The sequence below is a fragment of the Balaenoptera acutorostrata genome, chromosome 11 (genome assembly GCF_949987535.1).
Source record: "Balaenoptera acutorostrata chromosome 11, mBalAcu1.1, whole genome shotgun sequence".
Classification (NCBI taxonomy): domain Eukaryota; kingdom Metazoa; phylum Chordata; class Mammalia; order Artiodactyla; family Balaenopteridae; genus Balaenoptera; species Balaenoptera acutorostrata.
Genome location: NC_080074.1, coordinates 105,766,526 through 105,791,848, shown reverse-complemented (window position 1 = coordinate 105,791,848; position 25,323 = coordinate 105,766,526). Strand labels below are relative to the sequence as shown.

The 25,323-nt window shown below is 57.6% G+C and overlaps 1 protein-coding gene across 1 annotated transcript in view; it reads left to right on the top strand.

The window, feature by feature from the left end:
- The first annotated feature begins 4,034 nt into the window (after window positions 1-4,034).
- The window catches only part of CACNA2D4 (calcium voltage-gated channel auxiliary subunit alpha2delta 4), an 83,830-nt gene continuing 62,541 nt past the window's right edge, over window positions 4,035-25,323 (top strand). The window contains exons 1-16 of the mRNA XM_007178651.2: window positions 4,035-4,156; window positions 8,089-8,170; window positions 9,436-9,552; window positions 12,470-12,529; window positions 13,151-13,313; window positions 13,524-13,655; window positions 17,581-17,641; window positions 18,253-18,403; window positions 19,182-19,256; window positions 19,519-19,608; window positions 19,684-19,797; window positions 20,136-20,214; window positions 21,589-21,738; window positions 22,822-22,898; window positions 23,660-23,740; window positions 24,491-24,565. Of these exons, the coding sequence (XP_007178713.2) occupies window positions 4,035-4,156; window positions 8,089-8,170; window positions 9,436-9,552; window positions 12,470-12,529; window positions 13,151-13,313; window positions 13,524-13,655; window positions 17,581-17,641; window positions 18,253-18,403; window positions 19,182-19,256; window positions 19,519-19,608; window positions 19,684-19,797; window positions 20,136-20,214; window positions 21,589-21,738; window positions 22,822-22,898; window positions 23,660-23,740; window positions 24,491-24,565 (1,629 nt within the window). The remainder of the gene's footprint in view (window positions 4,157-8,088; window positions 8,171-9,435; window positions 9,553-12,469; window positions 12,530-13,150; window positions 13,314-13,523; window positions 13,656-17,580; window positions 17,642-18,252; window positions 18,404-19,181; window positions 19,257-19,518; window positions 19,609-19,683; window positions 19,798-20,135; window positions 20,215-21,588; window positions 21,739-22,821; window positions 22,899-23,659; window positions 23,741-24,490; window positions 24,566-25,323) is intronic.

The following is a 25,323-nucleotide window of genomic DNA, read 5'->3' as shown; positions in this document are numbered from 1 at the left end:
CGCACAGGAGCTTAGCTTGGGTTACAGACTCTTTTACATCTTTCGTGACCCTGCTCTTCTTCCTTCCTGCCCCCCTGCCTCCCTGTTCTGCCAAACTTGTAAATCACTATTTTCCCATGGATGCGGGGTTGCAGCGGGTGAGGTTTAAGTTTGATTTTGGAGAGAGATAATATAACCACTGCCCAGTCTAGGAACAGCCTGACTTCCCCCAGCGTCCTCTCCCCATTCCGTTCTCTGCACCCCTAACCCTCCCCGAACCCTCACACCCTCCCCTGCTCCCACCCCACTACCCTCGACGTGGCGGTTTTAAGACAAGTGTGCAAATGTTTGCTGTTCTTCCCATTGAGAGGTGGGGCCCGCATCTGCGCCCTCGGATCCCGGCCCAACCTGGCTACCAACTGGTAGCCCGTGGAATACACGAGGCGAGGCTCCGTGACTTCCAAGGCAGACCACGAGGCAAAGGGTTCCACCGCATTCTCTTGGGATCTAACTCTCAGAGCCCAGCCACTGCGCTGTGAGGAAACCCAAGCAGCCCCTGAAGAGGGAAAGTGAGTCTCCCAACCCTTGGCCCCTGCTGAGGTCCCAGCCAACAGCCAGCATCGACCTGCCAGCCGTGTGAGCAAACCATCCTGCAGGTGGATCCTCCAGCGCCCGTTAAGCTGCCCCAGCTGACGCTGCATGGGATAGAGATGAGCCTTTCCTGCTGAGCCTTGCCCAAAATACCCATTTGGGAGCTAAATAGATAATTGCTTTTATTTTTAAGCCACTAAGTATAACTTAGTATGCAGTAATAAACAACTGATATCTCACTGTTTCCTAAAAAGTGTACACAACATAGTATGCCCATGGTTTCCTACTTTTGTTCCTTCTGTTTCTTATATCCTATCTGTTCCTTATAATGACCCCTTCAAGAGGCTCCTATTGGTGAACTCCTATTCATCCTTTAAAGCCCAATTCAAATGTCCCTTTCACTATGAAGCCTTCCCTAAAATTTCTCTCCCTCTTTTTCCCACCATAAGGAGAAAATGATTGTCCCTTCCACTATGACAAATGTGACAAATGTTTCACTTATGCATCACAGCACTCAGCTTGATTTAGCTGAGTGGTGGGTTTGAGACCAGCCTCCATGGATAGACTCTAAGTATGTATATCAAGCTTCATGTCCAGTCTTCCTTCCAACACTGTGTCTCTCATCTCCAGTGCCTGGTGAGGGGCCGGCACCGGGAAGATGCCCTAGGAAAGTGGGTTAAATTTATGGGGGTTGGGATGAAAGACTGACCAAGGAAAAGCCGGGATACTCTTCCCCTCATAGCCCTTAAGAATAAAGCCACATGTAAGTTCCCTCCTCCCTGGCATGAGTGATATGCCTTCCTGGACGACAGGTGAAGGGTGAGTCCTGAGGTCTGAGGGCCAGAGGGCTCTCTGAGGTTGGTAATGCCCTTAGCTCTTGCTCTGGTCCCACCCTTCATTTTATTCCTGCTAAGAAATCCCTCCTCTAAAGGATTCAGCTCTGAAGTCCTCTGCCCTTCCCCCTGCACCCCACAGCTCCTGGGGTTTCACAAGATGCTGCAGCAAGAGGGGCCCAGTAGCTGGAATGGGCCACAGTCGGCAACGCATACACAGCAAGATATATTTTAGAGCTACTGGAAAGGCGTATTTCTCTGCACAGCTGCACCTCGTGCTTTACCCACCACTCTATAGTTTCTTTGCAGGAACTCTGAGGGCTTCCCAGCAGGCTGGGTAGACCCAGGCCACCACCATGCCTGTAAAATGAGCCATGTGACATTGACAGAGATTTCTAGCAGCTCCCAGGCTTAGACTGTTAGAGTTGGTCATGGCCGCGGTCAGCAGGTGCTAGAACAGGGAGGGGCCATTCCGGGGGTCACAGCTCCAGTCATGTGGGGATGGTCACCCACGGTAGAGACAGAACACAGATACAGAAGTGGAGAGGAAAGTGAGCATTTATTTAAAATGGAAGAGTTCGGAGGAGGGATAAATTAGGAGTTTGAGATTAACAGATACCCACTATTAGATATAAAATAGATAAACAACAAGGACCTACTGTATAGCACAGGGAACTATATTCAATACCTTGGAATAACCTATCATGGAAAAGAATCTGAAAAATATATATATGTATATCTATAACTGAATCACCTTGCTGTACACCAGAAACATTGTAAATCAACTCTACTTCATTTTTTTAATTTAAAAAATTTAAAAATTTTAAATTAAAAAAATAAAATGAAAGAGTCACTCCATATCACAAATTTTAAGAAGTTGATGAATACCACAAAAATCACAAAACCTAGAAAAATTACACATTCTTTTTATTTATTAATTGACCGACACGCCTCTATGGTAATTTTCCTAATCTTGGTATGATTCATAATGAAAGATACGCAGAATCCATCTGAAATTCAGCATTCCTAGGAACAATTCAAATGCCTGTAGAAATCGCTGCCCTGCCGAGCTGAGCCTGGGAACAGACCCCCACCCACAGCGCTGACGCCCCGCTGGGGACACACAGGAGTTCGTCATGGGAACACTTGCTTCTCCAGGCATTCCCCTGCGTCGGTGGCAGCCCTGCGTGCCGTTTTGCTGGAACCAGCAGGTTTTGTCAGGACAAGATACACCAGGAAGCCCTCTGACCTGTGGAAGGCGTGGACTGTGGCCTCACGTGGTGCTATCACCAGTTTGGACCCACAGACATAAGAATTTTGATCAAATTCTGTCACGTGTAATTCCCGTCGGAAGAGGAGACAGCGCATGGCATGTTTATGATTATGGCCATTCAACATCAACCCCTTCCTAACAGGAGAGCCAGGCCCTGATGAGAACCAGGCCCTCTGCTGGCAGCTTCCATCTTTGGAAGAATCTTCCGTGGACCAGCTTGTGGCCTTTTTTCCATCCCCTCCCGCGCGCTGCCGGTGGGGCACTGCGGGGCGGTCACGCGGCAGCGGGGTGTCCCGTCGCGAGGCCAGCAGCCCTGCAGGCAGGCAGGGAGTGTCCCTGGAGCCGCCCTGGCCTGGATGGCTGCACACAACGGTCTAGCTGGCTCCACAAGCCAAACCGTTTCCCCACTGGCCTCCTCTTAGCTGGACCCCCAAGGCCCAGGGCCCCTCGGCATCACCCGGCAGAGGGGACGTCGGTCGGAGGAGAAGCTGAAATGCAGACGGACGGAGGCCTGGAGCAGCGGGGCTTGCACTGTCTTCCTTTCACGTGCATTAGGTGCTCATTCCATACAAGGGCTGGGGGCAGGGGAGGGGCCTGGAGCTTCCCGGAAAATGGGTCCCCAGCCTAGAACCGGGGCAGGTGAGACGTGGGGGAGGGGAGGCCACAGGCTGTGGACGTTACCTCTGACCTGGCCGAAGTCAGCGGCCTGGACACAGGAGCCAGCACAGGGCCCCCTCTGTCCACTAGCCTCCCCGAGCCAACAGGGGTGCTGACACTGACCCCCAGGATCGTCTGAGGTTTAAGGAGAGCGTTTGTCGCAGCTCCTGGTAAGTCAGAGCGCGGGACACGCATCCAGGGCCAGTGTCACTGCGGAAGGGTGCTCTCCGGGGACGGCGCTGCCTCTTTAACACAGGAGGCTGTGCTCTGACCCTCGTGGGGTGAGCCAGCCCTGCCTTCTGCAACCCGGGTAATCCCGCCGAAGTCGCCGCCGCCCTCCTCCTGCTGTCAGGCGGGGATTAGAGAGGAGGCCGGGGGATTAACCAGTTCATTCCGTCGCACCTTCTCCCACCAGCCGCTCTCCTGGAAGCCTGATGCTCAGGTAGGGCGGCCCCTCCGCAGGGCAGAGAAGGGACCCCCACACACACGCCGGGCATCGCAGCCAGGACCCGCCTGCAGGCTGGGGAACCCCAGACTCACCCCGACCCGGAAGGCAGAAGGCTCGGGGCCGTGCCAGGGATCTGGGCAGACAGAGCTCGGGGTCGGAGGCTGCTCCTTGCTCTCCCTGGCCTGACCGCAGCAGGGGCACCTTGCCCGGACCCCCCAGGGTCCACCCAGATCCCAGCTCCACCCACGACAGGATGCCCTCGCACCAGCGGCCAGAGGCCTGGGCCTCCCTGCGGAAGACGGTGGTCACCCTGTGCCTGCTGTGCAGCATATCCCTGTCCCCCGCGCGGGCGCAGGCCAGGATTCCTCTGGAAACGTAAGCCTCAAGAGCACCCGCACCCATAAGCCCTTCCCGCCCCCCACCTCCGCAGCCGACCTCAATCCTCGCCCCCCAGCCTCCAGCCTCTCCCAGGGCTCGGCTGCCCGCTCCCCCTGTCTGGCTGTGAAGACCTTTTCTCCTCTTCCCCAAATCTCTGCCCTATGGGGCCCTACCCTCACCCCCTGCCCAGACACCTGACAGTCCTAGGAGAACCGAACACAGGGACCCACACTCCTCCTGGGATGGCAGGCAGTGTCCCCAGCACCTGAGGGCGAGGCTCCTTCCAGGGTGATCACACGATGAGGCCGCTGGGGTGGGAGCTGAGTTGCTGGACGTGACCATCTCGGCTCCGCAAGGATTCGTTAGGAAACATTCTGAGAGGGTAAAGCAGTCCTAAACCGACCAACAGCTCGCGCAGCCAGGAGCCGGGTGGATGTGCACGGCGGGGGCCGGGGGGTGTCTCCATTCCCTTTCTACACCTGCCTGCCTCCCTCCAGGCCCCAGTCCTACATCGTGTCACTAAGACCAGCTCCAGGGAAGCTCTCGGTCATTCACACTTTGGTATAATTTAACTTAATGTGCGACTCTCCGGGGGTGTCTGGTCTTTAGTCCTTAGTTCTGGCGGTTCCGTTAAAGACAGTTCTGATCCGTGTGGGAGCAGAACATTCTGGACTAAAGGGGCTACCTGCTCATCACACCTGAGCCCAGGAGGACAGTCAGGCTATTGCCAGCCTCGTGTCTCACAGAGGGGGGCCTGCAGCCCCACGAACGCCTGGGGTTTGTGTGGAGCTGAGCTGAGCATGGGGTTTGAGCGGCTCTGTCCCCATCGAGGGGTCCCACCTCCAGTTGTTACAGGCCTGGTGCTGCCAGGCCTCCACAGAAGACCCTCCAGTCCACACAGTGAGGTGGGGAACGGTCTCCTGACTCTGCAGTAGAGGAAACGAGCTCAGGGAGGTTAGACGGCCACCCCACGCTCACGCAGCCAGCAAATGGCAGGGCCAGACTTGAACTCGAGTCGGCCTGGCTGGGACCTCACCTCCACACCCACTGCCAGCCTGAACTCTTCATCGTGGAGGGAGGTATTGAGAATAACCTTCAACCCCGGAGCACAGCCCAGCTAATAGCACAGGCAAGCTCCAGGGACAGGCTGAGCGCCAGCTAGAGATGGCCGGAGCCCAGGCCTGCGCAGAGGGGACCGGCCACACCGGGAGCCCGAGCGTCCGCCGAGGGGAGGGCCCACAGCCACGCCCGTGTCTGCACGCGCCCACCACCCTGGAGCCAGACCTCCCCCGGGCTCCTGATCCCTGCCCCCCAGTGAATCCTTTCCAGTCTTTCCCCCGCAGAGACCGGCATCTCCCCCACGCCTTCCCCTCCCACTCAGCGCTCAGCCTCCTCTGCCTGCCCGGCTTCTGCCGCCTCCCAAATCTGTCCCCACCAGGATCCCCAAAGATATCCCCGCCCAACCCAGTACACACGCCTGGCTTCACCTCCTGGTCTACTCTGGACACCCGGCTCTCCCTTTTTCTTGAGTCTCAACGCTCTCCCGGGTCTGCTCGGGCGCCCACATTAACCATTATCTTCCTCTAACGCCCCTTCCCACCCCCCCACCCCCTGTCTGCCCCGGGAGTGCTGCTGCTCCCCCGGGTCTGTCGTCCACTCACAGACCTTCTCGGCCAACACCTCCCCCCTTGTGAGCCCATCTGCCTCAGAATCCCAGCTCCCACCCACCAACCAGTAACCCTCAGCCCTGACTCCACCTGCTAGACCCACATACCGTTGCCACGGGCTGCTCTTCCTGAACATCACTCGAGCTTTTAAATTCAAGTTTGTGTCTTCCCAGATACAATACGAGGGACTTACCTGGCGGTCCAGTGGTTAAGACTTCACCTTCCAGGGCAGGGGGTGTGGGTTCGATCCCGGGTCAGGGAGCTAAGCTTCCACATGCCTCGCAGCCAAAAAACTGAAACATAAAACAGAAGCAATATTGTAACAAGTTCAATAAAGACTTTAAAAATGGTCCACATCCCCCCACCCCCGCAAAAAAAAGATGCAATGTGTTGGGCGCCTTCTGGACCTGGGCATTTCACAGCTGCCCAACGGCACCCAGTAGCCCTGCCGCAGGGACCTCACCTCCTGCCTCTCCCAAGCTGCACGCATCACTTCTGCGCTCCCCAACTTGTTCCCCCATCGTCCTGATAGTCTTAATTTTATTCAGTTATACCACCATCGGCTCAACCACCCAAGCTGGGGACCTGGAAGTCATTTTGCTACCGAGTCTAAGCTCGTACAGCTCGCCACACAACAGGCCAATCAATCGAGAGACAAGTCGTTGGGGCAAAGAAATAGTGACTCTATCTGGAAATCCAGCAGACCGAGAGGGTGGTGGACCAGTGTCCCAAAGAACCATCTCACCCGGGCTAGAACTCAGGCTTCTTTTATACTAAAACGGGAGGCAGTGTGTTTGGTTGTTGCCAACTTCTTGGTGCCGGAATCCTTTGTTCTTACAGCTGCCCACATAGGTCAGGTCATGCTGTTCCTATAAACCTCCAACAAGGAAATTCCCTGGTGGTCCAGTGGTTAGGACTTGGTGCTTTCACTGCTGTGGCCTGGGTTCAACCCCCTGGTGGGGGAACTAAGATTCCCCCAAGCAGTGCCTCTCAGCCAAAAAGAGAAAAAAAGAAAAACCTCCAACAAGGCAAATGTTACTCTCTCTTCTGCAACTTTTTATCTCTATATGCATGAGAAGTGTTACACCTTTAAAGGTCAGAGTCTTGAGAATGGGCTGTCCTGTATATTTCAGACTGTAGGCAACATTCTCAACTTGTAGCAAAAGCAATAGAATACAATGGTTAAAATAAAAGAAACAGATCCACTGTGGAGTCAGGTTTGTTCATCCCTGTTCCAGTTTTTGACCCCTCCAAGCTCCTCTATCCTGTCTACCTAGAGTTCTCTGCCAAGTCTCTCTGATGGGGGAGACTCTCCCAGACTTCAACACTGAGTCAGAGCCCGCCTCTGCCAGGAAGCCTTCCCTCACCACCACCCCCCCGCCCCCAGCTTCGACGGCGCCCCTTCAAACGTGGATGGCGCCCTCCGTACATGGAGGGGTGTCGCTCTAACTAACGGTTCCGCAGAGGCGAGGACTGGGCAGGGCTCATGCCCGTGCACGATGCCCAGCACATAGTAGGGCCTCGGTAATCGTCGGTCGAGTGACCGAACGGACGCTGACCTTGGCGTGACCCCGGGCGGAAACTGCTTTTGCTCCATCCGGAGAGGCTCAGGCACAGCCCCGCGTGGCCTCCCCCCCAACCAAGGGCGGGATCTCGGGGCACTTGTGGGAGCGGGTCTCCCCGTGAGGCTGTCTCGTCCTCCCTGCCCGCCGGCCCCGGCCTCGCAGACTCGGCTCAGAGTCTCGGCCTCCCTGCCTCACGCTGCCCGCGCAGGGCAACTGGGGGACGACTGGCCGAGGAGCTGCGGCTGTGTGAGCCCTCGGGGTCCCCCACCCTGCCTGGCCAACCCCGACCTCGTCCCTTCTTCTCCAGCCCTCTGGGGGCGGGGGGTAGGCTTGGCTCCGGGCGGTCAGCCCCTGCCCCCCAGCCAGGGGTGTTGGGATCACAGAGTAGCTGCCAAGCCTGATGGGTCCTCTGGGTCCCTGCCCTGGCCGGGAGGGACCACAGCTGCTGGTGTGTTTTCCTGGGTGTACGTCAGTGTGTGTGGTTGCGTGTGGGCCTGTGCGTGTGTGCATCTGTGTATATGTGTGTGTGTTATGTGTGTCCCTGCATGTTTGTGCGGGCTTGTACATGTGCATTGGTGGGTGTCTCTGCATGTAGACACTTGCTTCCTGTGTGTGTGCGTGTCTGTGTGCATCTCTGCATGTGTCTCGTGTGTGCTCATGCGTGAGTGCACACACCCGTACTCCCACCGTCCTGCAGAGTGAAGCTGTGGGCAGACACCTTCGGCGGGGATCTGTATGACACTGTCACCAAGTACTCGGGCTCCCTCCTGCTGCAGAAGGTCAGTGACCGCCCCCCCTCACCCTGGGGCTCCCAGGGCAGCTGGGCGTTAAGCCGTCCTGGTGGAGAAGCAGGATGTCTGAGTGTGAGGGCTCTTGGGGGTCATCTAATCCAATCCCCTTTTCAGATAGGGAAACTGAGGCCCAGGGAAGGGAATGATTTGCCCAAGACACAGAGCAAGTCGGGGGGGCAGTACGGTTGGGTGGCCAAGAGCGTAGTGTCAGCTCAGGGGCCCGGGAAGCCCGGGCCTAGACGGGATCGGGGGAAGGGATGGCGGGGTGAGGAACAAAGGGGAGAAGGAGCAGGGGCAGGCGGGCCGGACACAGGCCTGCTGCCTGGGGGTGGAGAGAGCTCGGCGCGAAGACCCTCGGACGGAGAGCCGCCCACCCAGCACTCAACCTGCCGCCACGTCTCCGGGCACTGGAGAGCCACCGGGGCCCGGCGAGTCCAGTCCGGCCCTGCCTGGCCCCTGGGCAGGAGCTGACAGCCGGCTTCTCACTTGGCTCCCACGAGCTCCCGTCCCGCTGGTATCCCGACTCCCAGGCCAGTGCTGAGGACGGCGCTGCTGTCCTGCTGCGAGCCGCTGAGAATCCATATTCACCATCTAACCCCCACTGCAGCTTCAGCACCATTTTCTAAGTGCTGCGGAAAGGGGAGCCTCCAGCTTTGATGGCCGTGCTTGTCCCCTCCCCCAGGCTGGGGGCCGCTGTCCTGACCGCAGGGCCGCAGCAGCAATGCCGGGTGCCCTCGCCACCCCACACCTGCTCCCCCCACCCTGTGGCCGTTCTGGGTAAAAGCCTTGCACATGACGCATCTTACAGTTTGGGGAACTAACTCGTGCCAAGGTGGCACTCAGGACACATGGCGAGGGAGTGCCTCCCGGGGGCCCAGGTGGCGACTCAGCAGCCCTCTTAATGCCCCCAGGCCCACTGGCCGAGAGTCAGGCAGCACCCATCCTTGCAGCACATGGGGGGCACAGACACCACGAGCCTCACAGCCCTGGAGAGCAGCCCCTGCGCTGGCTGTGTGACCTCGGTCGAGTTCACGACCTCTCTGGGCCTCAGCCTCCCTCTGAAGGATGTGAATCAGAGGACATCTGATAAGCGGCGTCTCTTGTCGGTTGTTGGGGGAGGTTTTACGAGGACGGAGGGCTGTCCTGGCCCCAGTGTGAATGCACCAGTGGGGAGGGCAGAGGCCGCCGGCAGCCGGGGGTGGACGTCCGGGTACAAGACGACAGGCGTGTGTCTCTCCACATCCCCTGAACAGAAATACAAGGACGTGGAGCCCAGTCTGAAGATCAAGGAGGTGGACGGCTTGGAGCTGGTGAGGAAGTTCTCGGAGGACATGGAGACCATGCTCCGCAGGAAAGTGGCGGCCATCCAGGTGCTCAGGCCTGCGGGCTGGGGGTCTGCCCGCCCCGGACACAGAACCCCCTCCCTGAGCCCCCCTACACCACCTTCTCCTGCCTCATAGCCCGTGAGCCACAAGACCCTTGTAAAGGAGGGGGTGGGGGGCAAGGGGAGAGAGGGGAGGGCTGGGCGGGCACCCTGCCTTAGGGAACAGCGTCCAGGGCTGGAGGGTCAACCCACGGTGTTAAGAAGGACCCTGCGTCAGGACCTCCGGTTCGGTGATGGGACAGAGCAGAGTGAGGGCGTAGGAGTCACGGGCTGAGTGAATGGTGGGGGGCGTGGAGGGTGGGAGCGCAGCAGGGTGAGAGGTGACGTGAACTCCCTCTCTCCTCCACTTCCCTCCTCTCCTCCTCCTCCCCCAGCCTCTCCCCTCCTGCCACACAGACCCCCCTTCGTGGCACCCAAGTGCTGCCCTGATGGGGGCCCAGGGCCCAGGCGTTTCGTCACTGCACATCCGCCTGGCTTGGCCTGGTAGAAACGGGACGTGTCACTTCCCTGGCATGAAGTGCTTCCCTGACCCCTGTGGGGACCTGGTGGGCGTAAACCAGCAGGTGCCGCGTGCCAGGAATTGGCCACCCCAGACCAGCGTTATCCCCGAAGGAACTCCTCTTGGGGGTCCAGGAGAACAAGGAGGGAGGAGAGGGGTCTGGGCTGGTGGACCCGCAGGGGAGGCCGAGGCTGCACAGGGGATGGGCGAGGGTGGCCATGGTGGGGGGACAGGCTGCAGGCCCACCAGTGTCCGCCCATCTCCCCGCCTCCCCGCAGGCTGCTGGGGCCCCCTTTCCCACCTGTGACGATTTGCAGCCTCTTCTCTGCAGGCTTAGGGCAGGGGCTCTTGGCATCAGGAAGCAATGAGGGATACCTGGGGACCGCCCACAGCAGGGGAGGCTGACCCCCAGAGAGGCCACACAGCAGTAACACCCGCCTCCTTCAGTCGGCTGGTCTGGGCGGAGTGCAGACACCGGGGCACAGGGATGCCCCTCTTTAGGTGCCGGCCCTCCTGGCGCCAGAGCACACGAGGTCCTGAGACACCTCCAGAGCCCAGGGCGCTGGCCTCCGGGGGCTCCAGGGGCACCGCGTCCTTCCCACGGCCTCAGCATGGAAAACCAACCCAGGGGGCACTTGCTCTGTGGACCTTCTCCAAGCTTGAGGCCCTGCTCCCTGCTGGGGGTGCCCCCAGGGCCACAGCCACGGACCCTTCTATGAGGGTGCCCGTGGGGAAATTGCCTGGAGAGCGGCACTAAAATAATCTTTGCCCCATGGAATTTCTTCATCACATCTCGGCATTGGGGGTCGGGAGTAGGGAAGCAAGGAGGGCCCTCCCTCGTTGTTGGGATAACGCTGGTTCTGCCCAGTTTACAGGAGTATAAATAGATACCCAGAGGGCAGCAGCTCCCCCTGGCAAAGCCAGGATAGGAGCTCCAGTCTCCTTTCCCCCACCCCCAGGTTTACTGAGGTATAATTGACAATCAAAAGTTGTGTATACTAAGATGTACAACCTGATGACCCGATATACATATCCATTGTGAAATAGTCACCCCAACCAAGCCAAACACCTTATCCATCACTCACAAATGGTAATTGTATTAAGCATACAATGCATTAAGGATAAACGGTATTTTCCTCCCTCCCTTCCTTCTTCCCTCCCTCCCCACCCCTTTCTTTTTGTATTTGAGGCGAGAACACCCAAGAACTACCCTCTTAGCAAAGGTCAAGCACACCCTACAATATTGTCACCTAAGCCACCTTGCTGTACATCAGTTCTCCACAATTCACTCATCTTGCACAACTGAAACTCTGTACCCCTTGACCAGCACCCATTTCACCCTCCCTCAGACCCTGGCAACCACCATTCTACCCTCTGTTTCTAGGAGTTTGACTAGTTTAGATCCACACATGAGTAACTTTATGCAATATTTGGCTTTCTGCATCCAGCTGATTTCACTTGGTCTGATGTCTTCCAGGTTCATCCAGGTTGTCACAAATGGAGGAACTTCCATTTGGAAATAGCCCAAATGTCCACCAACTGATGAATAGATAAACAAAATGTGGGATATCCATAAAATGGAATATTACTCAGAAATAAAAAGAAATGAATACATGTTAAACATGTCTGATACATGTTAAAATATGGATGAACCTTGAAAACATTGTGCCAAGTGAAAGACTCCAGATACAAAAGGTCAAATACTGGCTGATTCCACCTTTTGGCTGCTGAATATGTACAGATTGAATACAGAGAGAAAGAGAGATACACATACACACATTTTAATAGACTTTATTTTTTAAAGCAGTTTCAGGTTGACAGCAAAATTGTGAAGAAAGTACAGAGAGTTCCCATTTACCCCCCGCCTCCACAAACACAGCCTCCCCAAAACTATCCACACGCCCACCAGAAGGTGTGTTTGTACAATTAACGAACCTACACTGACACGTCATTGTCACCCAGAGTCCGCAGTCTGCATGAGGGTTCACTCTTGGTGGTGTACGTTCCGGGGGTTTGGACAAATGTATAACGACGTGCTCCATCATCAGAGATCATACAGAGTAGTTTCACTGCCCTAAGAAATCCTGTTTGCCGGCTACTCATCCTTCCCTCCCCACAAACCCCTGGCAACTACTGACCTCTGTGCTGTGTCCCTAGCCTCACCTTCCCCGCAAAGTCACGTGGCGGGAAGGACTCAGTGTGTCACCTTTCAGCCTGGCTTTCTGTCCCTGTGACGTGCACCTGCCTTCGGGCTACTGTGACTAGTGCTGCTGTGTGCATTCGTGCGCAGGTGCTGGTCCGAGAGTCTGTGCCCAGTTCTCGCGGGTGGGCCCTGCGAGTGGACCTTACGGGGCCTCTGGCCTCCTTCCCTCGCTGACTCTCCCCTTCCCGTCCCCGCCCGCAGAATCTGGTCGAGGCTGCTGAGGAGGCCGACCTGAACCACGAATTCAATGAATCCCTGGTGGTGAGTCCTCCCGCTCCCACAGCCCTGGGAGGTACGGTGACTAATGTCCCAACGCCCCGGGGCTGGGGTCACCTGAGGATGGGACATGGGGTGGGAATTGCATAGGCCCGGCTCTATCTTTCAATGTGCACAGGTTTGTACCAAGCTGTAGAGGTTTGATTCTGAACCACTGTGAGTATTTGAGGAGACATTTATGGCTGGCCGGAGGCCAGGCTGCAGGCCTTCCCTTCAGAGGGAACCCCCCCTTGCAGGGACCCCCATTTTGGTCCCCCAGGAGCCCTCCCCCTCCTGCAAGATCTCGGGGTGCTGGCCAGGCTGCCTCCGTCTGTCCCCCTCTCCCTGAATCTGTGTCCGCCTGTCAGTCTCCAACACTGGCTGCGTCCACACACGCCCAAGTGGGGACTGAAGCCGTAATCGAGACAGTTTACACCAAAACCCAGAAGAATCAACCATCCGATCCAATGTCTGGAGGGATATTTGCCCCGAATCGGTGATCGTGGCCGGAATCCTCCGCCAGTGTGAACACGGCGGTCAGCCTGTCCGATATCCATCACGTGTGACGCTCTCTCCCCTTCCCCTCCCTGGGCCCCCTGCCCTCCCGTCTCCTCGGTGTCACCCTAGTTTGACTATTACAACTCCGTCCTCATCAATGAGAAGGACGCAAGCGGCGCCTACGTGGAGCTGGGGGCCGAGTTCATCCTGGAGGCCAACGCGCACTTCAGCGGCCTGCTGGTGAACACGTCTCTGAGCAGCGTGCAGCTGCCCACCAATGTCTACAACAAAGGTGCCCGCCGGACCCCAGCCCGCAGCCCCACCCGGAGCAAACGGGGGTCCCCGGGGAGGGGGAGGGGGAGTGCGGGTGTGGACAGCAGTCGTGGGTGGCGTCGCTGCAGGCTATGTGCACACGAGTGTGTGTGTGCATGTGCACGCGTGTTTAGCGGGGGAAGACTGATCTCGTTTCCCCTGCACTTCCTCCTATAATCTTACCCTTCAGATCCGGATATTTTGAATGGAATCTACATGTCCGAAGCCTTGAACCCTGTCTTTGTGGAGAACTTCCAGAGAGACCCGACGCTGACCTGGCAGTACTTTGGCAGCTCGACAGGGTTCTTCCGCATCTACCCAGGTGAGGCCGCTGGGAGACATCTCCACGGTCCTCGGGGCTCCGCCTCTTGGAACAAGGCGACGGAGGCACTGGAGATGGACCCTGGTCCAAAAGCACCTCCAACCCCACCTCCATCCCCTTCACAACCTGATAAGCACACTTTGCAGCTGATGAAGGAATGAACAAATGATGCCTCGGTAACCAGCCAATAAATGCCCACCTGGACTCTTGTCCTGTGAGAAGCACGTGGGAGGTGGAAAGGAGGGCAAAGCAATTCCAATCTTCAGAAGGCTGCATCCTCACTGGAGAAGTGGGGCGATGTCACTCGTTCAGCAGCAGGGAAGGAAGTGTCACAGGCTAGCGGCCAACCCAGCAGGCAGCGGGGAAAGCTCCCTTGTCTACCAACGAACAGAAAACAGAAGTCCCTTCCACGGGGCCTCCAAGAGCTCTGCCTTCTTTTATTTCTCATTTAAAATAATTCACCACCACAGCTCATGCCCACTCTTCTTATTTTAGGCCCCTGTCCAGAAAGCCTTAATATTGCCCTGTTTTCTGAGATAGGAACCGGAAGGTGTTACTGGCCAGGGTTCTTGACCTCCTCAATCAATAGAAATTGATAAGAGGCCAGACAAGAAATTCAGGCAAGGCTTTACTGGGGCCCCTGCTGCAGCAGGGAGAGTGAGAACAAACAACACATTCCCTTGCTCACTCCCTGGGGGGTATAGGGGAGGCGAGCTGGTTCCTTATATGGGGTGAGGGTAGGGGTGTGTCCAGGGGTCGGGCTGGACGGGCGGCTTAGGTGTTTTGCCCACCCCTTTCTGGTGTTGAGTGCAGGGGGCATGCCCAGTACCCTGCTTTTGCTCCCAGCCCTTCAGAAGTGGCAGTTGGGTTTTTTTGGTCTTTTTGTATCGTGTTGTCCATAATTTGCCCCAGCTCTGCAGGCACGCAGGTATTTTTAGTCCCTCATAGTTTCTTTGTATTCTGTTGCTAGAGGAGATGTCTGTCCAGGTGCAAGCACTGCAGCAATGGGTCCCAGGTGCCAGGTCCCAGCCTGTCTCAAAGGGTCCTGAGGACAGCCATGTGTGTCCCCTGGGCCTCTCTTAGGAGGAGTATGAAGCGACCTCAGGGCTCACCAGTTCCCTCAGTGGTACCTCTTGTCTCTGCCCAAATCCACAACAAGCCATTTGGTTCTTTTTCTGTTCTCTGTAGTCTTGATGAACAAGTTCATCCCTCTTCCATGGAAAGCCCTTCAAATGCTTGAAGACAAGGCCCATGTCCCTCAAGCCTTCCCCAGGGTGGAAATCCCGCCACCTCAGGGCTTCCAGAGCTGTCAGCTTGTGTGCAAACACAAAACTTGCCCATTTTTAAACGAGGTTGTCACTGTTGCTGAGTCGCAGGAGTTCTCTATACATTCTGGATGTTTCTTCCCATTCTATGGGTTCCCTTTGCACTCTGTTGACTGTGTCCTTTGATACACAGAAGTTATTGCCTGTGCTTTCTGGTGTCAGGGTAGTGTTTTAGTTATTGTTTGCTTCTAAATATTTTTGTATTCCCCTGTGATTTCTTCTTTGATCTTTCAGTTATTTAACAGTGTGCTTTTAAAATTTCCAAATACACAGGGATTTTATATTTATCTTTTTATTATAAATTCCTAGTTCGGTTGCTTTGCAGTCAGAGGACACAGTGTATGTGGTACTGATTATATGAAATTAGCTGGGATTTAGTTTAATAGCCTAGTATGTCATCAAGTTTTGTAAATATTCTATGTGTGCTTGAGCAGAATATGTGTGCTTTAATTGTTGGATGAAAAATTCTGCTTACATCATTAGATCAGGCTTGTTAATCGTATTGTTTAGATTTTCTATGTCTTTGCTGATTTTATGTCTGCTTGACCCTTATTAGCCCTTATGACACTTTTTATTTTAAGTCTGTTTTGTCTGGTATTCATAGAGTGATACTAGTATGCTCTCAGTTGGTATTTGCCAGAGATATATACATATATATATATATATTTTTTTTTTTTACAACCTTTTACTTCCAGTCTTCTATGTCATTTTGTTTTAGCCGTATCTCTTGAAAATAGCTTATAGCTTTTTAATTTTTATGCAAACTGACAACCTCTTTTACCGTTTCGCAAGCTAAGCACATTTCCATGTATGATGTTGATATATTCGGACATGCTATTATCTTATTTTTTAAATTTTTACTCGTCCCTCTAGTTTTATGTTTCCTTTTTTCTTCTTTTTTGTCTTTTTTAATGATTTATCTTTTTTGATAAATCTCCCCTACCCCCTTACTTCTCTTTTTTCTGTCAGTTTGGAACTTATTCCTCTGTTCCCATTCTTTTAGTAATTAGCCCTACTATTTTATCAAGCATTTTTAACATGAGATATAACAATTAAAATAATATTTTCACCCTCCTTGCAGTCAAAAAAGGACTTTAGAACTCTCCCACTTGCACCTCCGCCTCCCCACCCTGACTGACTTATTTTCATCTAATGTTTCCCTGTTTTTATCCCCGCAAATTAGATACTCTCACTGTTATTTGATACAAACATCCCTTGTTTGTGTTCCCAGGCGCTCTCTCTAGATTCTGGGAAAGCAAGACCATAGAAATGAACATCACTCCCACAAGACTGCTAGGCGAGCAAAGCTTTTTTGTCGAAAGGAGAGCCGGTGCACCCGGGAGAAGGAGGGCAAGGGCTCCAGCTCCCTGCGGACTTCTAGGGAAGGGGTTAAAGGCTGTGTCGGGGAGGGGTGCAGGGGCCTGATCAGCTCGTGCGCAATTCTCGGATTGGTTGCCATCAAAGTGAGGTTTCGAGCCTCATCCGCCTGGTTTCAGCCAGTCTGGGGTCCGTGTGCCTGCGGTCAGCAGTTTTCATCAGTGGTGTCTGCCTCCTGCAGAAACGACTTAGGAACGTGCGCAGGCCTTTCTCTGTGTCTCTCAGGGAACTGGGGGTTCGGTGACTCTGCTAGGTGGGGGATTATCGCCCGCTTTGTCCTTTGCAAACCACGTACTTACATCAGTGCAGCAGAGACAGAGCTCATCGCCTACTCCTGTGGGTCTCCGTTCACCGAGCGCTTTGCTTCACGGGGCCTGCGGACCCTCTTGCTCGAGGCCACCGCTCGGTCCTTTCCCACAATGGCCACGCTCTCGTCTGCCGTCTCAGCAGCGCCCGTCGTCCTGGGAGGACGCACCCCATGGCTCCTGCCTCGGCGGCCTCTCACCCACAGGGGCCCGTTTCTGACGCACGTGGTGGCCTTGGCTTGCGAGGCCCGACTTGGGAAAGCTTCCCTCGAGAGGGCTGACCTCTGTGTCTGCTCGGGGCCGAGGGCACCCCACCCGGGACCACCAAAGCCCTCTTCTAAGGTTCTGGTTCAGAGCCAAGCACTTCCGCCTCAGCTGCCCCTCTCCGTTGCTGTACCCGGAGTCCGTGCAGACCCGCCGGGCACCGGGAGGGCCTGACCTTGAGGAGCTTAGTCTCGTAGGCAGATCACCTCCCCCCCCCCCCCCCCCCCCGCAGCTAACAGGAAGGGCGTGGGCACCAGCAGCGGATCCTGCCTGGAGGCAGGTGGGCTGCAGCTCGGAGCCCTGGCTCGCAGCTCTGTCCACGCTCTGCTGGGCGGCAATGATGCTAAATACAAGTCACACCCCTGGGCCTCCCCGTCTAGTTTGATGGGAAGTTTAGCCTCACCGACGAGTCCCAGGAACCACATGGCTGGGCGGGGGGGCGGGGTCCTACCTATGAAATGAACCCGACTGGATCGGGGCCGCTGGGAGGTGAGTGTCCTTCCAAGAGCCGGCCTCCCTCCGTGCTGCAGCCTCAGTTCGCAGGGGCTGACCTACTGCCCTGGGGGCCCTGGCCACGCGGGGTGTCAGCACCCAGCCAGAAGCGCTGGAGCAGCCTCTCCGAGCTAGCGAAAAAACCAGACTTTCTTTCCCCAGGCATCAAATGGACGCCTGACGAGAGCGGAGTCATCACCTTCGACTGCCGGAACCGCGGCTGGTAAGCGTCCCTGGGCCGAGGCCTCTGGGGCCCGCATCTTTCTGTAGCCTCGGGTTTTGCCTCGTTCTCCTCCAGGGCCTGCCCCGAGCCCACCCCAGGGCCGCAGGTGTGTAGAACTAATCCAACACAGGAGAAGAAGGGTGTCCTTCTGCATCCCTCTCCCCCCACCCCGTCCCCCTACAGCTGCTCTGCTCCAGCCCTGACCACATCTGTCCTCCCCGCCCCAGACCTCCTCCCAGGGCTCTGAGCTGTCTTCGCACCAACCCTCAGCCAGGCTCTCCCCTCCTTCCTCACCCCCCCTCTGGCAGATCTGTAACCCAGTCTGAGGGGACATCCAGCTCCCTCCCTTCCCACTGCCAGCACCCCGGGACCAGGGCTGGCCCGAAACAAAGAGGACAAGGGTCACGGTGACCACTTGACCATTCGATGGGCACAGTCCCAACCACTGCACCCGAAGCGGCTTCAGAACGGAGTGGTTCCGGGCCTGAGAAACCCTGGGCGTTGACCGGAACTTTGAGCCAGAGTCTGAACGGAAATCAGGGAGACCCGGTCGGCGGCGGTTTTGGCTCTGGCTCTCCCACCGTCGGCCTGTCCCTTCCTTTCTGCTAAAGGTACATACAAGCCGCCACGTCCCCGAAGGACATCGTGATCCTGGTGGACACGAGCGGCAGCATGAAGGGGCTGCGGATGACCATCGCCAAGCACACGGTCTCCACCATCCTGGACACGCTGGGGGAAAATGACTTCGTGAACATCATCTCGGTAAACTCGCCTTCCCGTTCCAGAAGACCCGTCCTCTGCCTGCACCAGAATGACCTGTACTTACGGTCACCTGATGCTTCGTGCTGTGAAGGACCCTGTCCCCTGAAGCTGGGGCTCCCCACCCAAGACAGGCTTCCAGGGGTCCACAGTTTCTGAAATTACGTGGGAAACGCGTATGTCCATTTCTCGGAGTTGGTAGATTTACTCAGGTTCTCAGACGAGGCTGGGGTCCAGTCCAGATGCAGGGGTATCTGAGTAGATCCCTAACTCAGCCCCGCCCGTGTGCCCTTGCCGGGCGCCACTGAGGGAGGAACCTCCTCCATCTGCAGGATGGGTGATCCCAGGGTCCTACTTACTTCCTCCCCAAATCCAGGCAGGTCTGGAGGAGGGGCCAGCAGCCCCTGGTCCTGCTTTCACAGCGACTCTCCTGAGGGTCGCTCCACCTGCCCCCAAAAGGTGATGAAGTGGGGGGACAAACAGAAGGAAACGGGAGAGGAGAGTTAGGTAACTCCTGGTCTCCGTGAGCCCCAGGGATGGACGGCACCCAGCTGGCCTCCTGGGAAGATGCCAAGGGCCGGGATTTGAGGGAGAACGTTTAGAGTTAAGGCCCTACTGTTCCCTCCCCTCTACTCAGAGAAAATTGCCACAAACCTGGGGTCCCCCAAGATCATATTACACAGGGGCCCAGGTGACCCCACCCCTGGCCCGCCGTGAGTTGCGAGCTCCGTCACGGGGCCCTGACTTTCCAAACTGATCTTGTGTGTTCTGCCCTCTGCAGTACAACGACTACATCCACTACATCGAGCCTTGTTTTAAAGGGATCCTGGTCCAGGCGGATCGGGACAACCGAGAGGTGAGTGTACCTGGCGCTGGTCCAGCATCTCCATCCAGTGGTGAGGGTGGCCTTGCAGCCGGCCACTCACACCCTCTCGGCTTATCCTGGGGGCATGTGAGAAACATCCGCTGCAGGGGTCCAGCCGTGAAAGTAGGGGATGGGTCCTGCAATCTTGTTCTGCTGGGCAAATAGCTCTGCGCAGCCTCTGAAAGTACGACCAAAGGGGAAGCTTCCCTGGTCCACTGACCGGCTGACCCCCCCGTCCTCTTACCCGGGACAGCACTTCAAACAGCTGGTGGACAAGCTGATGGTCAAAGGCGTGGGGGCCGTGGGCCGAGCCCTCAGTGAGGCCTTCCAGATCCTGCAGCAGGTACGGCAGCCGGCGGAGCAGGGGCGCCGGGGCGGTGAGGGGAGATGGGGAGTCACGGCCACGTCTTCCCCGCAGTTCCAAGAGGCCGGGCAAGGAAGCCTGTGCAACCAGGCCATCATGCTGATCACCGATGGGGCTGTGGAGGAGTACGAGCCAGTGCTGGAGAAATACAACTGGCCGGACCGCAAGGTTCCTCCCTGGGCGGGGGGCCAGGGGCCGGGGGAGCGCCTCCTTCTGCCGTGTCCACGCGCCCCACCCCGTGAGCCCCAGGATGATGTTCCCACATCAGGGTGACCCCAGAGGCCCCGAGCGAGGGCACGGTAGAGACGGAAGACTGCCGGCTGTGAGCCCCACCGGGCAAGCCTCCATGCCGGGCGGGCATCCCTGCGAGCCTGGGCCCCGAGCCCTTCCTGACGCAAAGGGGTGAAAGTGCAGAATCCAGAGACCCGGCCCCAGATTCAGACACAGACACGGTCAGGCCCCTCGCGGGCCGGGACCTGCTGAGTCCGCCGTGTCTCGTCCACCAGGTCCGGGTCTTCACTTACCTGATCGGGAAGGAAGTAAGTTTTGCCGACCGCTTGAAGTGGATCGCGTGCAACAACAAAGGTGGGTGACACCACGTGAGGCAGGGTGTCCGGCGGCCTCAGCTGAGCGCAGGTGGGAGGGCATCCCCGGACCCCGCAGGTGCTGAGCCGGGCCTCCCACAAAGGGGCCCAGAGCAAAGCTGACAGCATCCGCCCCCTTCCTGCTGAGACAAAGCAAGACCCATGTCGATTGCTCCCTGCGGGGCTCTCACCCCCATGACACCTCCCGCAGCACGCCTGGAGGTGGTGACTCCAGTTCGGCTGTCTCTTCAAATAAGCCTTATCCAAACGGCCACACGGAAAGCCATGTAGACATGGGCCCGACCTTTCAATGTCAGTCGTCTCTGATGTCCAGCCTCCGTTCCTGCTGCTGCAGATGAAGCCCGTGTGCTCTGTTTCTGCTCCAGACAAAAGGCAGAGGCTGTCATTTTCTTTAGATTAATGTTTTGTGTGTGGCAGCCCTCATCTGTCTCTGGCCAGAACCCAAGACCCGGACCTCGAGGTGCTGACTCAGGCTCCTCGATCCCAGCAGGACGTCCGAGTGCCTGCTGGGGGCCGCTGACTCTCCCGGCCCTAGGGGGTCGACGTGGTCAGGAAGGCCCGGTCCAGTCGGGGTGGTGCACACATGAGCAGCCGTGACGGGACCATCTGAACCGCGCTGAGGGGCAGAGGGGCACAGGCTGCCCAGGGTGCTGGGCGAGGGGAGAGCCCTCCCGCGTTTGGGGGGTCCAGGCGGGCCTCCTGAAGGACGGGGTTCTAAGGTGAGACAGAAAGAAGTGGTAGGAGTGAGTCAGATGCAGAGAGCGGGGAAGGGTGTTCTGGGCCGAGGGAAGAGCATGGTCAAAGGGTCCGAGACAAGAGGCACCCTGGGAATGAAAGCTGTCCCATTCCCCAGAGCTGGTGACAGTGTCCTGTGGGAGGTGACGAGCGGTCACGTGATAAATCGTCACAGCCTTGTAAGGCATTTGCTCTTTTAAATACCGCCTCGGCTGCAGCCCCCTCCCCGTAACAGAGGGACGACAGCAGTCAGGGAAACGAGGAGGTGGGGCTCTCAGAAAACAGACCCGGGACAGAGCTGCCTGCAGGCACCCCTGAAGACAGCCCTGCGGGGAGTGAGGAGTGGCCTCGCACCCTGAGTTAAGGCCCTGCTGCTCCTGGTACAGCGCTGGTGCTTGGGCGGGGGGGACCTCAAGGTTCTCCCAAGTCCAGGCAGGGCCAGGCCTTCGTGTCCCCGCAGCACCACTGGCCTCCGGCTGCCCCGGGAGAGGGCAGCCTTGGGAAAAGTGGTGCCTAGCGGCCCAGGGCAGCTCCCAGCCAGGGGCCCGGCCGAGAGCCGTTGGCGGCTGGGGGTGTGCAGGCCCTGCATCCACAGCCGTACGCCCCCTCCCCTCCACAGGCTACTACACGCAGATCTCCACGCTGGCGGATGCCCAGGAGAACGTGATGGAATACCTGCACGTGCTCAGCCGGCCCATGGTCATCAACCACGACCATGACATCACCTGGACGGAAGCCTACATGGACAGCAAGGTGGGGCCCCCAGGGAGTGAGCGGTGACTCCTGGGTTGGAAGTGGGGTGGGCAGAGCACTTCCTGGGGAGACACTGGGGGAGCGACATCTTGGCCCAGGAGCCCCGGGAGCAGACATCCCCCCAGGGCTGCCCCCCGTGGACAGAGCCGTCTGCCCCAGACTCATCCCTCCCTTTTCCCATCATCCTCACCTGCTCTGGGAAGAAAGGGGACCAACCAGTGGTTCAGGACACTACAGCTTAATCGGCGGCCTCCCTCAGGGCCCAAGTTTCCAACAAGACCTCCTGTAGTTCTCCCCCACGCAGGACCAGACATGGAAGGTAGACAGTCAGCTGAGATGTCGGGGAAGGGGACCTTCCTGACACTCCTCAAACCCAACACAGACGCAGACCCCTGCTCCAGCAGCATCGTAGCAGGCTGGGATTAAGAGAGATCTGGAGATAGTGGCTTCGATAGGAGAGAAGTGTGTTTCCCCCTCACGTAAAAGAAGTCTAGAAGTGGATGACGAGCCCCCTGGCCCCTTCCCTCTGCCCCCTGCCCACTGCCATCCCTGGGGTCCACGTAGTCCAAGTGGCTAGTGGGGCTCAGGACGACTGCGGCCGAATTCTAGGCTTCAGGTGGAGGAAGGGAGGGGGGCACAACCCACCTTTAAGAGAAATGTCCAGGGAGTCTTACCTGACACTTAATCTGGCATCTCAGTGACCAGAACTTGTCCCCTGTTGACTCCTCAGCCTGTCCTCTTGCTGTCTGAGCCTTTGTTTCTGGGCTCATGCACAGATGGGCTGGTCCCATGGGTGCACCCTCATCCTTGGCATGGCCGAGACCAGAGGCCTGGGTGAGCGTGCTCAGGGGCTGGGCCGCATACTCGGGGGCTCTGGGACCCGCTCCGGCTTAGGGCTTCATTCGCTAAGTGATGTCAGCCCGGTCCCGTGTCCGGCCTTCCCCCCTCCAGCCTTTCCCCCAGCTGTCTTCATGCAGAGAAAGGAAGCCTCCTTGGGGGATTTCTTCCTCCCTTTGGAAGGCGCCCCTGAGTTGTGGTTGAAGTGGTGACTTGGGTCCCCAGTCTGTGGACACTGCCCTTCGCTCGTCGCCCCTGACAGCTCTCTACCCGCAGGCGCAGAGCCTGGCGCTGCTGACCACCGTGGCCATGCCGGTCTTCAGCAAGAAGAACGAGACAGTAAGTGGCTGCTCGTGAGCGGCTGCCCGGCTTCGAGCTCCGGCCGCTGCCTGGCGTCCTTAGACCTGCGGTTCTTGACGCGGCATCAGAGCCGCCTTGGGAGGGTTTAAGTTCAGGTTCCAGGCCCTGTGCCCAAGTAGCCACGTTGGAATCTCTGGGTCGGGAGGGGATGGGGCAGGGTCCGCACTTCCCGAAGCTGCCCCGTGATTCTGTTCATCCAGCCTGGCGCTGACCCGCTGCTCTGGACTTGGGACCCTGGCTTGGGGATCAGGGCCAGAGGGGTCACCTGCCAGGCTTCCAGCAAGAGCGCACTGAACCTGCCAGTGTGGGCAGGCCCTGGCTTGTTCGTAGAGGCTCTGGTGGGGGAATGTGAGAGCTGTGCATCTTCCACCTGGCCAGGGAATATCTCCTCGCGGGCCCTGGGTGTTTCAGGGCCCCTAGATGAGGGGCCCTTGGGTCCCAGTACTTCAGCCTCTCCTATGAAAGTTCATATTTCATTCAACTTTGTATTTCATTTGAATATTACAACTCAAATATTAATACTGGACATTAATCTTCCCAGCGGCTGAGATTACTCCTGGGGCCTCTTCTAGTGGGTTCTAGAATTTTATTCCAGGGAGCTCTGCCTAAAATCTAACTGCAGAGGAAAGACCACCTTAGGTCCAAGTGGCTTCCTCTTCTGGCTCTGGAAAGGCCGTGGGTTCAGTTTGGCCTCGTGCATGGGAAGCCTGGTCCCCCCTGAAGCTGGCATTTCCTTCCAGCGATCCCACGGCATCCTCCTGGGTGTGGTGGGCTCCGACGTGGCCCTGAGAGAGCTGATGAAGCTGGCGCCCCAGTACAAGGTGAGCCTGGACCAGGCCCCCAGGTAGGGTCACAGGCCCCCCGGGAGCCACCCCGCCAGGCTCCGGAGGCTCCCGGCAGGCAGTGCAGCCAAGCCCACAGCTGGGGCGGGGCCTGCGGCCCCCCTCACCCCCGCCCCGATGTCACAGCCCCGGACGGCCTACTCCCCCTCCCCAGATACCCCACCCCCAGACATCCCCCCATCCTGCCCCTGGACATCCCCCTCCCAGACACCCCACCTCCAGACATCCCCCCATCCTGCCCCCCACATCCCCCTTCGCCAGACACCCCACCTCCAGACATCCCCCCATCCTGCCCCCCACATCCCACCCCCGGACATCCCGCCCTTAGAGACGTTTGGGCACAGAGCAGGGGAACTGAAACTTGGGCCCCTGGGACGCTCGGTCACAGCAGCTGCGACGTGCTCTGTGGCCTTCGGCACCTCTGTCCAGTCCTGGTCCTCCTGCCCGCCACGCAGCCTCATCTGGGGAGGAGCGAGGTTGTGTAATCAAAGCCCCAGAGCAGTGGCGGGAAGGACGCAGGTGGTGACGCGCGTTGTTATGGTCACTGCCTACTGTAGCATCTGGAGCACAATTCAGAGTGAGTGGCTGGAAGCTGCCCAGCTCGTTCACACTCTCGGCCGAGAAACGGGGCCATGGGAGGCGGTCTTCCCGCCCGTGGCCCCGCCCCCTGCCCGGCCCCCGTCCTCCTGCACAAATACCCTCTGACCCCCTCCATCCCTGTCTTCCTAGCTCGGGGTGCATGGCTATGCCTTTTTGAACACTAACAATGGCTACATCCTCTCGCATCCTGACCTTCGACCCCTGGTAGGTACCGATCCTATTTGCCTTGGGGGTCTTAACTGTACGCGATTTGGGGGTAGTTCATAAAGACAGTTAAAACAATGAACATGCATTCAGCTCCATTTAAGAACCCGACGGACTACAAGAAAAAAATTGTCATGGTCCCTGTTTTCACATTGTTTATGATCTAGCAGGAGAGACAAGGCAGAAATACACGAACTGGTAGCAGCCAGTCTCCAGGGAGCCTGTCATGAGTGTGCAGTGTCCCTGGAGGACCCGTCCCCTTCCCCACTGTCACCCCCTCAGTCGCCCCACGCTCCGTCTTGGAGTCTGACCGTGTGTCCCCAGATCGCCAGGGGCCACGCGAAGGGTGTGAGTGCCGAGTTAACGCTACAAATGGCAGGAGGCGTCTCCCAAGAGGCGGGGAGAGAGCTGAGGCTGCCCTGAGGTGGTCTCCCTGAGGACGTGTTCCCGAGGGCTCCTGCCCCCTTCCAGCTCCCTCCATCCCGAGGCGGGGGCTCACGGCATTTTCACCTGCGTCAGGTGAGCTGCCGAGGCCAGGAGAGAAAGCAGCAGCCTTTTATCTAAGGTTCTGCCTCCTGGGCCGGGGGGCTCCCCGAGGCCTCCATCCGTGGCAGTAGTGGCCACACCTCCCAGTGTGGCTGTTGGGAAGCGGGGAGGGGAGTTGGGGCCCCAGCGGCGTCGCGACCCTTCCCCTCCACCAGTCTCCTCTGGAGTCAAGGTTGGCACTGAGGACAGCAGCACTGAGGGCGCCTTTCCGA